This window comes from Pongo pygmaeus, chromosome 6 (genome assembly GCF_028885625.2).
Source record: "Pongo pygmaeus isolate AG05252 chromosome 6, NHGRI_mPonPyg2-v2.0_pri, whole genome shotgun sequence".
In the NCBI taxonomy this organism is placed as follows: domain Eukaryota; kingdom Metazoa; phylum Chordata; class Mammalia; order Primates; family Hominidae; genus Pongo; species Pongo pygmaeus.
Genome location: NC_072379.2, coordinates 6,811,542 through 6,826,755, shown reverse-complemented (window position 1 = coordinate 6,826,755; position 15,214 = coordinate 6,811,542). Strand labels below are relative to the sequence as shown.

The following is a 15,214-nucleotide window of genomic DNA, read 5'->3' as shown; positions in this document are numbered from 1 at the left end:
CCCAGCAAAATCCTGTGAGGCCAGGCATGGTGGTTCACGCCTCTAATCCCAGTGCTTTGGGAGGCTAAGGCAGGAGGACTGCTTGATTCCAGGAGTTCAAGATCAACCTAGGCAACATAGTGAGACCCCCCCCATGTCTACAATATAATTTAAAAATTAGCCAGGTGTGGCTGGGCATGGTGGCTCACGCCTGTAACCCCAGCACTTTGGGAGGCCAAGGCAGGTGGACCACCTGAGGTCAGGAGTTCAAGGCCAGCCTGAGCAACATGGTGAAACCCCATCTCTACTAAAAATACAAAAATTAGCTGGGCGCAGTGGCGCCTGCCTGTAATCTCAGCTACTCAGGAGGCTGAGGCAGAAGAATCACAAACCTTGGAGGCAGAGGTTTCAGTGAGCCGAGATTGCGCCACTGCACTCCAGCCTGGGTGACAGAGCGAGACTCCATCTCAAAAAAAAAAAAAAAAAAAAAATTGCCAGGTGTAGTGGCACACCTGTAGTCCCAGCTACTCAGGAGGCTGAGGCAGGAGGATTGCTAGAGCCCAGGAGATCGAGGCTGCAGTGAGCTGTGATCATGCCATTGTACTCTAGCCTGGGCAACAGAGCAAGACCGTGTGTGTGTGTGTGTGTGTGTGTGTGTGTGTGTGTGTGTGTGTGTGTAACAGAGCAAGACCGTGTGTGTGTGTGTGTGTGTGTGTGTGTGTGTGTGTGTGTGTGTGTGTGTGTGTGTGTGTGTGTGTGTGTATACATATATATATGCAAGAGATGCTTTGATTGGATCCCACAGGCAAACTCAAGCGTGAGTCACACCTTGGAGCTGCCCTGAACAAAAACAGGAGAGCTCAGGCTGCACTCTCCTCTCGTGCCTGTCTTAATGGGTCCAGGGCCATCCTGGGGAAGGTAATTCTCAGGTGCATCCAGCTCTCCGTACAGGTGCATCAACGGGCTCCATCTAGCAAGGCTGGGGGCGGTGGCTTACGCCTGTAATCCCAGCACTTTGGGAGGCTGAGGTGGACGGATTACTTGAGGTCAGGAGTTCGACACCAGCCTGGTCAACATGGCAAAAGCCCTGTCTCTACTAAAAATAATACAAAAATTAGCCGGGCATGGTGGTGCATGCCTGTAATCCCAGCTACTCGGGAGGCTGAGGCACGAGAATCACCTGAACCCAGGAGGCGGAGGTTGCAGTGAGCCGAGATAGTGCCACTGCACTCCAGCCTGGTCAACACAGAGAGACTAGTGTCTCTGAATGAATGAATGAATGAATGAAGACTCTCAGGGCTGGGAGGAGACTCCAGGCCTCAGGATGCTCCTCCAAGTGGCTGTGCAGCAGGGCGAGATCAGCACCATCACTCCAGGCTGCAGCTGGCCTGAATTTTTGGGGGGTGGAGGGGGAAAGGGTCTCGCTGTTTCCCAGACTGGAGTGCAGTGGTATTATTTTTAGTAGAGATGGGGTCTTGTTACGTTGCCCAGGCTGGTCTCAAATTCCTGACCTCTAGTGATCCCCCCACCTCAGACTCCCAAAGTGCTGGGATTACAGGTGTGAGCCACTACCAAGTTGGGCTGAATTGATACAAACGTTGTCCTTACTAGGTCCCAAAGCTGGCCTTCTCAAGCATCCACCCTCTGGTCCCTGACCCTCCCATGAGGTCCTCACTGAGTAAGTCCATTACCCAGCCAAGGGCCTCAGGCTGGAAGGCTGGTCTGGGGTGAGGAGGATTGGGTAATGGGCCTGAACAGTAGGCTCCTTGCTCAAGAGCAACCAGGAACATTTTCCTTGAAATGAACCCCAACAGCCTGGGCGACACAGTGAGACCCCCTCTCTAAAAACAAAATTAAAACTTAGCCAGACATGGCCAGGTGCAGGGGCTCACACCTGTAATCCCAGGACTTCGGGAGGCCGAGGCGGGCGGATCATGAGGTCAGGGGTTCAAGACGAGCCTGGCCAACATGGTGAAACCCCATCTCTACTAAAAATACAAGAAATCAGCCGGACGTGGTGGCGGGTGCCTGTAATCTCAGCTACTCAGCAGGCTAAGGCAGGAGAATCGCTTGAACTCGGGAGGCGGAGGTTGCAGTGAGCAGAGATCGTGCTACTGCACTCCAGCCTGGGCAACAGTGTGAGACTCCATCTCAAAAAAAAAAAAAAAAAATTAGCCAGACATTGTGGCATGCACCTGTGGTCCCAGCTACTCAGGAGGCTGAGGTAGGAGAATTGCTTGAGCCCAGGAGTTTGAGGCTGCAGTGATCAAACCACTGCACTCTAGCCTGAGCAAGAGCCTCTCTCAAAAAAAGAAAGAAAGAAAGGAATGAATCTTTGGCCAGGCACAGTGGCTCACATCTGTACTCCCTGCAGTTTGGGAGGCTGAGGTGGAAGGATTGCTTGAGCCTGGGAGTTTAAGACCAGCCCAGGCAACATTAAAACAAAAAGAAAGAAAAGAAAGAGAAAGAAGAAAGGAAAGGAAGGGAAGGGGAAAGAGGACAGAAAGGGGAAAAGGGGGACAGGGGAAAGGAAGGGAAGGGAAGGAAAAAAAAAAGAAAGGAAGCCCTACGAAGACACAAAATCCAGAGGTGAAAACACCAAGACAAGGACATTGTATTTCTGCATTTTAATTTATTTTTCGTTTCTGTTTCTCACTTACCAACACATGTGTAAAATGTAGCAGGTGTGTTAGTAAAGGAGAAGCAGCTGGGGGGAGAGAGGCAGGAATTAAGCAGCCACATGTGAAGAGTCAGGTCAAGCAGGAAGTGACTGGGGGCAGAGGTGGCGGGCAGCCTCCTCCCTACCCCACCTTCCCACAAGGCACCAGCAACTGCTGCGGCTCACAGCCCCTGCCCCAGACGATTTGGTAAACGTGGTAAAGAGCATTGCTCCCAAACCTTGTCTCAGATATTCTTTCCCCAGCCCCAGCCATGGCACAGGGTCTGCTCAGGCAGCCCTCCAAACCTCCATAGCCTGGTGCAGGAGAAATCTGCCCTGGTCTCCCCGTGCCGGCCCCTGGGTAGCATCTGAGAAGCATGAAGCTGGTGGATTTCAGGGGGGCCACAGTGGGGCTACCCCGGAGCTCCTTCTGGGGCACCCTCCTTCCAGACCTTGGAGAGCTCTCCCAGAAGGCCCTCTGCTTCAGCCACAGGCTCTTATTCCAGAGGACATTAATGCGGGCTGGGGGGACTCGGGGACATGGCAGCAGAGGCCAAGAACCTGCCTCCGACGCCCGCCGGAGCCCCTGGTTCCCTGGAGGGAAGGTTTTGCCTTCCACCCGGAGCAGGACTTGCTGGCTTGGATTTGCACATTGACCGCGTGAGCGCTCTGACCCTGTGTTGATGAACACAGGCGTTTTCATCAGAATTATACCCACCCTGATGAATTTTCATCTTGGAAAGTATTTTCAAGGCAAATGCCTCTGAGGACTATTCGATGCCTTGGTCAGTTTCTACATAGTGCAAACAAGTTTGCTTCCTCCCCGAATTTCTCCTTGCGATCATTTTCACCAGGATCGAAGCTTTTCCATGTGTGTCTCACCACGTCTTTGATTCCCTGGTGGGTGTCCAGTCCTCGGCCAGTGTCATTAATCGTCTCGCCACTGGGAGTTTTTCCTCGTTCGTAGTAAGTCCAGTTTTCCCGGAGGGAAAATTTTTGGCAGACCCCTCAAAGGGCAGACAAACGTGTCCCCTGTGCTGTTTCAGCCCCAGTCCACTTCTCTTTTGGCGGATGGTTTTTTCTGGCGGTGAATCTGTGAACCTGGTATTTTCTCAGGGAATCTGGGAGATGATGATGATGATGGTGGAAGCCTTTTACTCCAGGGATATTCCAGGATGCCTCCAGCGCCCATGAACCCGGGTCAAGGAGCTTTTCAGGTGGAGGCGGGTGGGGGATCCCCCCCACCTCCCGGCCAGGCAGCCCGGATCACGGCCCTCACAGCGCCTTGTCTGCGGGCGCAGTGGCCGTAGCGGCCTGCTCCGTGCGGGCTGGGCCACCGAGGGCCGCGGGCCGCGAGGCGCGCAGCAGGCCGAGGCCCCTGGAGCGGCCCGCGCCATGCAGCTGGCGCTCGTGGCGGCGGATCTGTACCTTGTGTCGGAAGCGCTCGCCGCAGTCCTCGCACACGTAGGGCCTCTCGCCCGAGTGCGTGCGCCGGTGGCGCAGCAGGTTGGAGGAAACGCTAAAGCGCTTGCCACAGTCCCCGCAGGCGTAGGGTCGCTCCCCGGTGTGCGTGCGCTGGTGCTGCACGAGCGCCGAGCTCTCGCTGAAGCGCTTGGCGCAGTAGGAGCAGGCGTAGGGTTTCTCGCCCGTGTGGATGCGTTGGTGCGTCACCAGATTCGAGTGCTGCGAGAAGCCCTTGCCGCACTCGCCGCAGCGGTGTGGCCGCTCACCCGTGTGCGTGGCCTGGTGGCGCACCAGGTCCGTGCTGCGGCTGAAGCCCTTGCCGCACTCCCCGCAGATGGTCGGCCGGTCCCGAGCGCGCCGTCGCCGCCGCTGCCGTGCAGGGGTCAACGCCGCGCTGCCTGCCGGGCCCGGGATGGCCACCACGGCCGGCGCTGCCACGGCGGGCAGCACCATGAGCTCCTGCACCACCACGTAGCCCGGGGGAGCCACCACGACCGCGGCCGGAGCCCCCGGGACCGCCGCTCCGCCGCCCCCTGCGGCTGGCACCAGTTCCAGCTGCAGCTCCGGCTGCACCGGGGTCAGCTCCAGCTGCACCTCCTGCTGCTGGGCGCCTAGCTCCACCGGGGTCAGCTCCAGCTGCACCTCCTGCTGCTCCAGCTGCTGCTGCTGCTGCTCCAGCTGTTGCTCCAGCTGCTGCAGCTCCTCCTGCAGTTTGAGCTGCAGCTGCCGCTGCTCCTGCTGCCGTTCCAGCTCCTGCTGCCGCTCCAACTCCTGCCGCTGCTGCTCCAGCTCCTGCTCTGACCCCAGGTCCACCGGCATGAGCTCCAGCTCCACCTCTTCCTCCTCCTCAGGCTCCAGGGGAGGAGGCTGCAGTTGTTGCTGTTGCAATTGTTTCTGCTGCTGTTGCAACAGCTGCTGTTGCTGCTGCTGTTGCAACAGCTGCTGTTGCTGCTGCTGCTGTAACTGTTCCTGCTGCTGCAGCAGTAGCTGCTGCTGTAACTGTGCCTGCTGCTGTTCCAGCAGCTGCTGTTGTAACTGTGCCTGCTGCTGCTGCAACAGTTGCTGCTGTAACTGTTCCTGCTGCTGTAGCAACAGTAGCTGCTGCTGCTGTAACTGTTCCTGCTGCTGTTGAAACTGTTGCTGCTGTAATTGTTCCTGCTGTTGTAGCAGCTGCTGCTGTTGTAACTGTTCCTGCTGTTGCTGTAACAGCTGTTCCTCTTGCACTTGCTGCTGTAGCTGTTCCTGCTGCTGCAACACCTGTTGCTCTTGTGCTTGCTGCGGCTGTAACTGCTCCTGCTGTGGCTGTAACTGCTCCTGCTGCTGCTGCAACAGCTGTTGCTCTTGCACTTGGTGTGGCTGTAACTGTTGCTGCTGGTGCATTAGCTGCAGTTCTGGTTTCAGTTCCTGATGGTGCATGGATTGGTGTTTTTCCTGTTGTAGTTGAGACAGCTGTTGTTGCCCATCTTGCTGCGGCTGCTGTTGCAGTTCTAGGTGTGGCTGCGGCTGTTGCAGCTGCTCATGCTGCGGATGTTGCTGCAGCTCGGGCTGCTGTTCTAACTGCTGCAGTTGCAACTCCCGTTGTCCCGGCCGGGTTTCCTCAGCGATTTCACTGGCACCCACTGGGGCCGAGACTGCTGGCCGCTGTGGACTGCTGCTCCCCTCCTGGGGCTCTTCCTCCTCCTGACTCTCGCTCCCACCTGTGGAAGAAATGGCAGGAAGCCAAGAGAGAAAGATCTACAGGAAGCTCTCTGGTCCAAACCCCAGGACCTGCCCCTTACCCTGCCCTCAAAGATACACTAACACGCTCTTCGCAGGAGCCCGAAAGTGCTGGATCAAGTAACAATAGCAGCCCAGCAGAAACTGAAATGCTGCAGGGGCCGGGGGTGGCTTGGAAATGTGCCCAGGTGGCCAGGCACGGTGGCTCACGCCTGTAATCCCAGCACTTTGAGAGGCCGAGGTGGGCGGATTGCCTGAGCTCAAGAGTTCGAAACCAGCCTGGGCAACATGGCGAAAGCCCGTCTCTACTAAAAATACAAAAAATTAGCTGGGTGTGGTGCCGGATGCCTGTAGTCCAAGCTACTCAGGAGGCTGAGGCAGGAGAATCACTTGAACTCAGGAGGTGGAGGATGCAGTGAGCCGAGATCATACCACTGTGCTCCAGCCTGGGCGACAGAGGGAGAGTCCATCTCAAAAGAGAGAGAGAGAGAAAGAGAGAGAGACAGAGACAGAGAGAGAGAGAAGGAAGGGAGAAGGGAAGGAAGGGAAGGAAGGAAGGTAGGTGTCCAAGGGACTGCTGGCGACCTCCCTCTGGACCCCAGCTCCCTGATCCCTCCTTGGAGCTTCCCTTTACATGGGCCCCACTCTGATCTTGGCACTGGCACTAGCAAGGGTGCTGGAGGCTCCCTGACCATCCTGAGAAATCTCTTGTGCTTAATCACCCTCCAGTAGAAACCACTGAAATGGCTCTCCCAATGGCCAAGCCATCAACCCCATGCTGAACTCCGACCTCAGTTACAGCCACACCTTAAATAAATGAAATTCTCCTTCTCTGTAAATAATAAAGAATTTATATAAAGCTGCCTGGAGGTGTTACCACAAGTAGTTTCCCAAAATCACCAAAGTGTCAGAGAGACCACTAGGTTTCAGGCGGGAAGTTCTCAGTTCAGAACCTAACTCTACCAGTCGGCAGGTGTACAGCCTCCTGCAGGCTCACAGTCCTGTCTATAAAATAGCTCAGTGATACCCACACCATCTGCTTAAACAGTACAACAAGGAGAGCCCTGGCATAGTACCTGGAACCTGGCAGGTGCTTGAAAATTCCCTCTCTCTGAAGGTTAGGATTGGTTTGCAAAGTAACAAAAAAATACCAAGGAGACTGGGACTGTTTGAGATCGTCATTCAGGAATACAAAGGACTAACTCGGCTGGGCGTGGTGGCTCATGCCTGTAATCCCAACACTTTAGGAGGCATAAACCTGGGAGGCCCTGCAAAAACAGCACTACTCTGTTACTATGCTTCTCTTTCCGCACCGTGTACACCATGAGATTCTCGTTTTGAGTATTACTATTTGCTATTGGAAAATCCCAATCCTTCTTTCTACATGTGACTTGAGGAGGCTTTCTCCGTTCCCAAATCTGATTTCAACATCTCTTCTCCCTATAATATCATATGTTTTCCATTTTGTAATGCAAGACAATGCTTTGATTTATAAAAGTTTGCTTTCTGGCCACTTTTCCAGGAATATATTGATTTAATAAAACCAAGGGATGGCCGGGCGCGGTGGCTCATGCCTATAATCCCAGCACTTTGAGAGGCCGAGGAGGATGGATCACGAGGTCAGGAGATCGAGACCATCCTGGCCAACATGACGAAACCCCATCTCTACTAAAATACAAAAAATTAGCCGGGCGTGGTGGCGTGCACCTGTAGTCCCAGCTACTTGGGAGGCTGAGGCTGGGGAATCACTTGAACCTGAAAGGCAGAGGTTGCAGCGAGCTGAGATCACGCCAGTGCACTCCAGCCCAGCGACAGAGCAAGACTCCTTATCAAAAAACAAAACACAACAAAACAAAAAAACAAAACAAAAACCAAGGGACGTGGTGAAACCCTGTCTCTACTAAAAATACAAAAATTAGCCAGGCATGGTGGCATGCACCTATAGTCCCAGCTACTCGGGAGGCTGCATCAGGAGAACTCCTTGAACCCAGGAGGTGGAGGTTGCAGTGAGTCAAGATTGAGCCACCGCAATCCAGCCTAGGCAACAGAGCGAGACTCTGTCTCAAAAAAAAAAAAAAAAAAAAAAAAAAATCCACCAAGGGAGATCTGTATGCATATAATTTCCTCTAGTAAAATATTCCTAATAACCTTTGGTTAGGCTAATAGATCCGTAAGTGTGCTTTTCACAGACACTTACATCGGCTGGGGGGAAGCACATGGTAGGAGAAGACAGGGTGAAAACTGTTCCCCCAGCAAGTCCAATGTCTCATGGACACTCCTTTCTCCCACCCCTTCTGGGAGGAATGAGACAGATCGTGCCTCTGTGTGAGTCTCCTCTTTTCTGGCAGTCTTGACCACAGGCCACGCTGACTCCCTGGGGCAGCAACTTCAGTTTTTGTTTGTTTGTTTTAGACAGGATCTCACTCTTGTCACCCAGGCTGGAGTGTAGTGGCGCAATCTCAGCTCACTGTAGCCTCAACCTCTCAAGCTCAAGCGATCCTCCCATCTCAGCCTCCCAAGTGGCTGGGACTACAGGTACACACTACCACGCCTAGCTAATTTTTTAAACTTTTTGTAGAGATGGGGTTTTTGCCATGTTTCACAGGCTGCTCTCGAACTCCTGAGCTCAAGTGATCCACCTGCCTCGGTCTCCCAAAGTGCTGGGATTACAGGTGTGAGCCATTGTGCCTGACCTCAGTATTTTTAACAAAGGCATTCTGGTGAACATCTAGTTCAGTGTTATCTGACGTGTATACCTTCCCAAAGTTTTGTCAGCTAAATTTACAAGTCAGAAGGGTCTTCTTTTCTTCTTCTTTTTTCTGAGACGGACTCTCACTCTGTCACCAAGGCTGGAGTGCAGTGGCATGATCCTGGCTCACTGCAACCTCTGCCTCCTGGGTTCAAGTGATTCTTCTGCCTCAGCCTCCCGAGTAGCTGAGATTACAGGCGCCCATCACACCCAGCTAATTTTTGTATTTGTAGTAGAGACGGTGTTTCACCATGTTGGCCAGGCTGGTCTCAAACTCCTGGCCTCAAGTGATCTGCCCGCCTTGGCATCCCAAAGTGCTGGGATTACAGGAATGAGCCACCGTGCCCGGTCAGAAGGGTCCTTCTTGACTCCACACATCCCCATCCACCCCTCTAATTCCCTTCGTCCTTTTCAAGCTCTGTCCCGCCCTGCCCCAGGCCCTCACTGAGCACCCTTAAAGCACAGAATGGAAACTGGCTCTCATGAGTGTGGTCACCAGAGAAGGTTTGCCCAGAGTGGGTCCCAGAGGAAGAGGTCTTGGAAGGTTCTGCAGTACCACATCTGCCCCTGGGCATCGGGTAGAGAGAAACAGATGCAAGCAGAGGTCAAGGTAAAGTGGAAAAGGTTACAAGGCTACAGGGGAGAAGAGGCCGCAGAGCCAACATCTGGGGCAGGAGCGGCAGAGAAACAGAGCCTATCAGTACCTGAATCCCATCCGGGAAATGGAGTGGAAATTGACTCAGGAGCTGGGGGAGGTGGGAGGATGGTGGAGGCCCTCTGGCTGCCAGGAAACACAGCAATGAGTTCCAGCCAGCAGCACGTGTGAGTTTAAGTCCAGTCAGCACCCATGTGGCGAGCGGAGAGCCCCTCACCAGCCTGGCCTCAGCCTGCCTGACACAGCCACCTTGGAAAATCTCAAGGCAGAGCTGCTGGTGTTACTCAATGCAGCTGAGGTTGGCTGGTGTGAGTCTGTGCGGGCTGCCCGCCATCCTTGAGCCTCTTTCTGCCACAGCAGGCAGGCATGGGGCTCTGTCAAGGGATCCCCCGAGGCTCTCACCTGAGAGGGTGTCAGGCCCTGGGCCCCCATCCTCAAGACATCGAAGTTCCAGCACGAAGGTCTCGGTGGCTGGTCCCACTTCCATCCTGGCGGTCAGACCCCGATTCCCGGGAGTCGGCTGTGCTGAAAGGGAGGACGCGGTTTAGACAGGCTGGAGTGCTTTGACCCCCGTCAGGTGCCACAGGCCCCCAAAGGCCCTCCACCTCTGCCTCGGGCCACCCAGAGCGGTCAGCTCCACACCTGCTGCAACTACAGGACTGTCCAGGCCGCAGTGGGGAACGAGGAGTGCCGGCGGCCTGGAGGCTCAGGGCTGGGGAGGTGGCAGACAGCACCAGAGGCCATTACCTGCACAGAGGCAGGGCTGCCTCTCCTGACTTTTCACAGGGGTATGGAGAGTGGGGTAGCCCCACTGAGACACAACTGTGGGTATCAGCCCTTCACAAGGGAGGAAAGCTAGAGTCATCAAAGGGACATTCAGGGCGGGGAGCTCTGGGGCCAAAGAGAGACTGTCCTTCAACATCCTCCCTGCCTCCTTCAATTCTTTTTTTTTTAAATACTTTTTTTTTCTTCATACGGATTCTCACTCTGTCGCCCAGGCTGGAGTGCAGTGGTGCGATCTGGACTCCCTGCAACCTCTGTCTCCCCGGTTCAAGCGATTCTCCTCCCTCCGCCTCCCGAGTAGCTGGGGCTACAGGTGCGTGCCACCACCCCCAGCTAATTTTTATGTTTTTTAATATTGTAGACGATGTTGCCCAAGGATGGTCTCGAACTCCTGACCTCAGGCGATCCTCCTGCCTCGGCCTCCTAAAGTGCTGGGATTATAGGAGTGAGCCACTGCGCCTGGCACCCTTCCATTCTACTGCCTTGCTGGCCTGCTCTGAGAAGGCCACCAGCAGGCCACGTGTGTCACCTGCCACTCCAGCTCCCGGGCAAGGCAGGTGTCCAGAGCACTGTCACCCACGGCCTGGCCCTGTGCCCAGGCGCTCCTGAGAGTCCACCCTGGCCCGTGCAGGGCCCGTGCAGAGCTGGCCCCTCTCCCCTAAACAGGCCGACTCGCGCCATCCAGTCCAAACTCTCTCAGGGGACGCGTCCCCGGATGCCCAGCGCCAACGACCCCCTGGGCCTCACCTGGTGGAGCATTTCCTGCTCCCGGGACAGCCTCTGCACTAGGGAGGTGTGGTCAGCAGAGGCTGCGAGGTGAAGGCCACGGCGTGCAGCCGGCTCCTTCCGGAGGCGCCTCCATCCAGAAAGAGCCGGGAGGCGCAGGGCCACCCCGGGGGCTTTCTGGGCACTCCGGAGGGTCCACGCCGTCTGGGCTGCCGAGGTCGCCCTGGGCCAAGGGAAGGGGCCGAGAGGAGCGGCCGAGCAGAAGTTGGTGGAGACTCTCCGGCGGGGGCCGGGGCGGGAGGCAGCGCCCCGAATCCCGCGCGGGGCTCAGGGCCGGCCCCCCGGGACCATCGCGGGCAGCGGGATCCAGGCCGGCACCCGGGGTCGGCACCACGGGATGGCCCAGCCTGGGGTCGGCGGCGGCCAGGCGACGCGGGTCCTCGGGGGCTACAGGTGCCCGGAGCCTGCGGGCGGCCTGGGCCGGGCCGCGCGGGGGCCGGGGCGGGGGCGGGGCGGGCGCCGCGGCAGGGCCGGGTCCCCCTGGGCTCGCCCGCCCGCCCGGGAGTGCGTCCGTGCGGGCCGCTGGCCGGGCCGGGGGCGGGGGCGCGGGGGCCGGCACAGGAAGTCCCCCCGGCATCCGCATCCTGTCCCCCGCCCCTGCCCGCCCGCCGCGCCCCCGCGCCCCGGCCCCCGCCGCCGCCGCTGCCGCCGCCGCCGCTCTAGGCAGCCACAGCTCGGTGGGCTTAACCCTTCCCGGCCCGGCCACTCACCCGGCCCGGGGGACACGATGCGGCGGCCCCTGGGGCGTCCCGGGCTGGCCGGTGCCGAGCGCAGCGCGCGCTGCGCCGCATCCCTGCTGCGCGTGTCCTCGCGCCACGGGTTGGCGACTGTCACTGCCTGGGTGTCTGGGTAGGGGGTACCCAGCCCGATCCCTGCCACCCCCTAGAGGGCAGGCGTGGCCTCGGGGCGCCCCTGCCGGGGTGCGAATTGTGGCTAATTAGCACTCAATTCGATGGCACTCGGAGAGGGAGTAGGCGCCATCCGGGCCCGGCCCGAGCAGGCCCTGGAGAGGCCACCCGGGTCCGCACCGTGGAGCCCTCCTCCTGGACCCCTGGGCTGGGGAGGGCAGGCCAGTAGGGAGTGTCTGCCTCCCTCCCCTGATCAGGGGCTGTGACCCGCATAGATCAAATGAGGCCACCGTGGAGAACTGGCAGAGCTGGAATCCTCCCTCCCAGCGCCCCTGCGGCCTTTCGCTGACCACAAGGCTGATGGTCAAGCCTCCCACCTCCCTCACCCTCTCCTCTCCTCTTTCCCTACTTGGCAAGTGGATTCCTGCCTGGGTCAGAGGTCTTCTCCAAGGGAGGCCTTCCCTGACCCCGTCTTAATGTTCCACCACCTAACTTTCCTGTTCTCGGTGCACAAACCTCTCTAAACTGGAGAATTCAGATTCAAATTGGGATGCTCAAATTCTTTAGAAAAAACCAAAGATTTGGGGGCAGGGCTTGGTACTTCACGCCTGTAAACCCAGCACTTCGGGAGGATCACTTGAGGCTGGTAGTTTCAGACCAGCCTAGTCAACATAGCAAGACCCCATCTCTACAAAAGAGGTTTTTAAAAAATTAGCTGGGCTACTAAAAAGTAGCCTGTAATCCCAACTACTTTGGAGGCCAAGGTGGGTGGACCACTTGAGCCCGGGAGGTCGAGGCTGCAGTGAACTATGATCGCGCCACTGCACCCCAGCCTGGGTGATAGAGTGAGACCCTGTCTTCATCTAAAAACAAGCAAACATGCTGGGCGCGGTCGCTCACGCCTGTAATCCCAGCACTTTGGGAGGCCGAGGTGGGCGGATCACCTGAGATCGGGAGTTGGAGACCAGCCTGGCCAACATGGAGAAACTCCATCTCTACTAAAGATACAAAATTGGCTGGGCATGGTGGCACATGCCTGTAACCCCAACTACTCTGGAGGCTGAGGCAGGAGAATCGCTTGAATCTGGGAGGTGCTCCTGGGGTGTAGCAGGAATGCCCCCCTGGCGGGGGACAAGAGCCCTCAGGGTGCACAGCCCCCTCCCTTCCTCCTGTCCCTGGGCTCACACTGCTGTGGCACAGGTGGCCACCTTGTCCTGTTTTTGGAATCTCTCTGGCCCCCACAGGCACTGGAGTTTGAGGCTTCCTCTCTGGCCCTTGCCTGAAAAGCCTGCACTCTGGTGGCTTCTGCCCCAGGCTAGAAAAAGTGCAGCAAGAACCTGGCTTTGGAGACAGAGTCATCTAGGGTCATGGGACCTTTTGCAGCCAGGTAACTGCAGGCAAATGACTGCCTGGCATCTGCAAAGTGGAGATGGCAGCCTGCCAGGCAGGATAAGGACAAACAGATAGGGTGAGGAAGATATGGGCAGGAGTTTAAGATCAGAGCAGGTGTGCACCTGCCTCTTCTAGCCTCCTGCAAGACCTCATGCCCTGAGGAGCCCCTCCCTCCTCAGGTCTTTATCCTCTCCCTCCGCTGGCTTCTTTCTGACAGGATTTACACATCCTCGGGGCTCTCCCATCTTAAAAACATGCTACCCCGGCCAGGCACAGTGGCTGATGCTTGTAATCCCCGCACTTTGGGAGGCCAAAGCAGGAGAATCATGTGAGCCCTGGCTTTGGAGGCTGCAGTGAGGCATGATCATGCCACTACACTCCAGCCTTGGCGACAGAGCAAGACTGTCTGCTGGCTGGGCGCGGTGGCTCACGCCTGTAATCCTAGCATTTTGGGAGGCTAAGGTGGGTGGATCATGAGGTCAAGAGATAGAGACCATCCTGGCCAACATGGTGAAACCCTGTCTCTAATAAAAATACAAAAAAAAAAAAATATATATATATATATATATATATATATGGTTGGGCATGGTGGCGCATGCCTGTAGTCCCAGCTACTCGGGAGGCTGAGGCAGGAAAATCACTTGAACCCAGGAGGCAGAAGTTGCAGTGAGCCAAGATCACGCCACTACACTCCAGCCTGGCGACAGTGTGAGACTCCGTCTCAAAAAAAAAAAAGACTCTGTCTGTAAAATATAAAAGAGCTACCCACTTCTCTCTCCTGCCCTTGACAGCCAACCTTCCTTTGCCATATCCCCATCTGCCATCCCTCCTTCTCCTCTCTGACGTGGCCTCACCGCAGCCAGACAACTCCCCGTGACGTCACCGGCAACGGCCATGTCACTAAACCCTCATCATGTTTGGCCTCTGGGCAGCATTGGACACTTCTGCCATGCCGTCCAGGGAGAAACACCTTGGTTCACCTTCCTCTTGGCCCCTTCTCTGACACCTTGCAGGCTCTGCTCCCCTCCCCCAGGCTCGTTACTCACTTGTGCCACCAGAGAGGGGTCCCACCCAGTCCACACACAGTTCCTCCCACTGAGCTTTTTGTTGTTTTTGAGACAGGGTCTCACTCCCATTGCCCAGGCTAGAGTGCAGTGGCACAATCACAGCTCACTGCAGCCTCAACTTCCCAGGCTCAGGTGATCCTCCCACCTCAGCCTCCCAAGTAGCTAGGACTACAGGGATGCACCACCACACCTGGCTAATTTATTTTTTTGTTGAGACGAGGTCTCCCTATGTTGCCCAGCCTTGTCTTGAACTCCTGGCCTCAAGCAATCCTCCCACCTCAGCCTCCCAAAGTGCTAGGATTAACAGGCATGAGCCACTGCACCCAGCTATTTTATTTATTTATTTATTTATTTAGAGATGGAGTCTTGCTCTGTCACCCAGGCTGGAGTGCAGTGGCAGCATCTCAGCTCACTGCAACCTCTGCCTCCCAGGCTCGTGACTCTCCTCCCCTAGCCTCCCGAGTAGCTGGGAACTACAGGCGTGTGCCACCACGCCTGGCTAATTTTTGTATTTTTAGTAGAGACGGGGTTTCACCATGTTGGCCAGGCTGGTTACGAACACCTGACCTCAAGTCATCCACCTGCCTCGGCCTCCCAAAGTGCTTGGATTACAGGCGTGAGCCAGCATGCCCAGCCCGGGCTAGAATCTTTTTTTTTTTTAGATGGAGTTTCACTCTTGTTTCCCAGGCGGGAGTGCAATGGCTTGATCTCAGCTCACCACAACCTCCACCTCCCGGGTTCAAGCGATTCTCCTGTCTCAGCCCCCTGAGTAGCTGGGATTACAGGCGCAAGCCACCACACATGGCTAATTTTTGTATTTTTAGTAGAGACAGGGTATCACCATGTTGGCCAGGCTGGTCTCAAACTCCTGACCTCAAGTGATCCACCTGCCTTGGCCTCCCAAAGTGCAGGGATTACAGGCATAAGCCAGCATGCCTGGCCCCAGCTAGAATCTTTTAGTAAGCCTTCCCACATCCTCGTTTGGAGCTATAAATACCTCCCAGCTCAACTTTCCACCTAGTCAATCTGGTCAGGAAGGTATTTGCTTCACTGTTTCCTGGGGTTGTTTCTTCAGGGGCTTCCTCCCTGCGGACCCACACTGGGCAGGCTGCTGTC

At 56.4% G+C, this 15,214-nt stretch overlaps 1 protein-coding gene across 2 annotated transcripts; it reads right to left on the bottom strand.

Moving 5' to 3' along the window:
• Window positions 1-2,597: 2,597 nt before the first annotated feature.
• ZNF853 (zinc finger protein 853) lies at window positions 2,598-11,182 on the bottom strand. 2 transcript variants are annotated; one of them, XM_054496146.2, is made up of 3 exons: window positions 10,753-11,182; window positions 9,625-9,742; window positions 2,598-5,799 (listed from the first exon to the last, which is right to left on the bottom strand). In XM_054496146.2, the coding sequence occupies exons 1-3, from the start codon at window positions 10,762-10,764 to the stop codon at window positions 3,914-3,916; spliced, it is 2,016 nt and encodes a 671-aa protein (XP_054352121.1). In that variant the 5' UTR covers window positions 10,765-11,182; the 3' UTR covers window positions 2,598-3,913. The 2 variants fall into 2 exon arrangements, with proteins under 2 accessions (XP_054352121.1, XP_054352122.1); XM_054496147.2 differs by having other exon boundaries at window positions 9,625-9,747; window positions 10,753-11,178.
• Window positions 11,183-15,214: the final 4,032 nt, after the last annotated feature.

Excerpts from the sequence above, each read along its gene's own strand:
- ZNF853 (XM_054496146.2), bottom strand. Across the intron at positions 5,800-9,624 it reads AGGGCCTGACACCCTCTCAG|GTGGGAGCGAGAGTCAGGAG; the intron begins GTGAGAGCCTCG and ends TTTCTTCCACAG.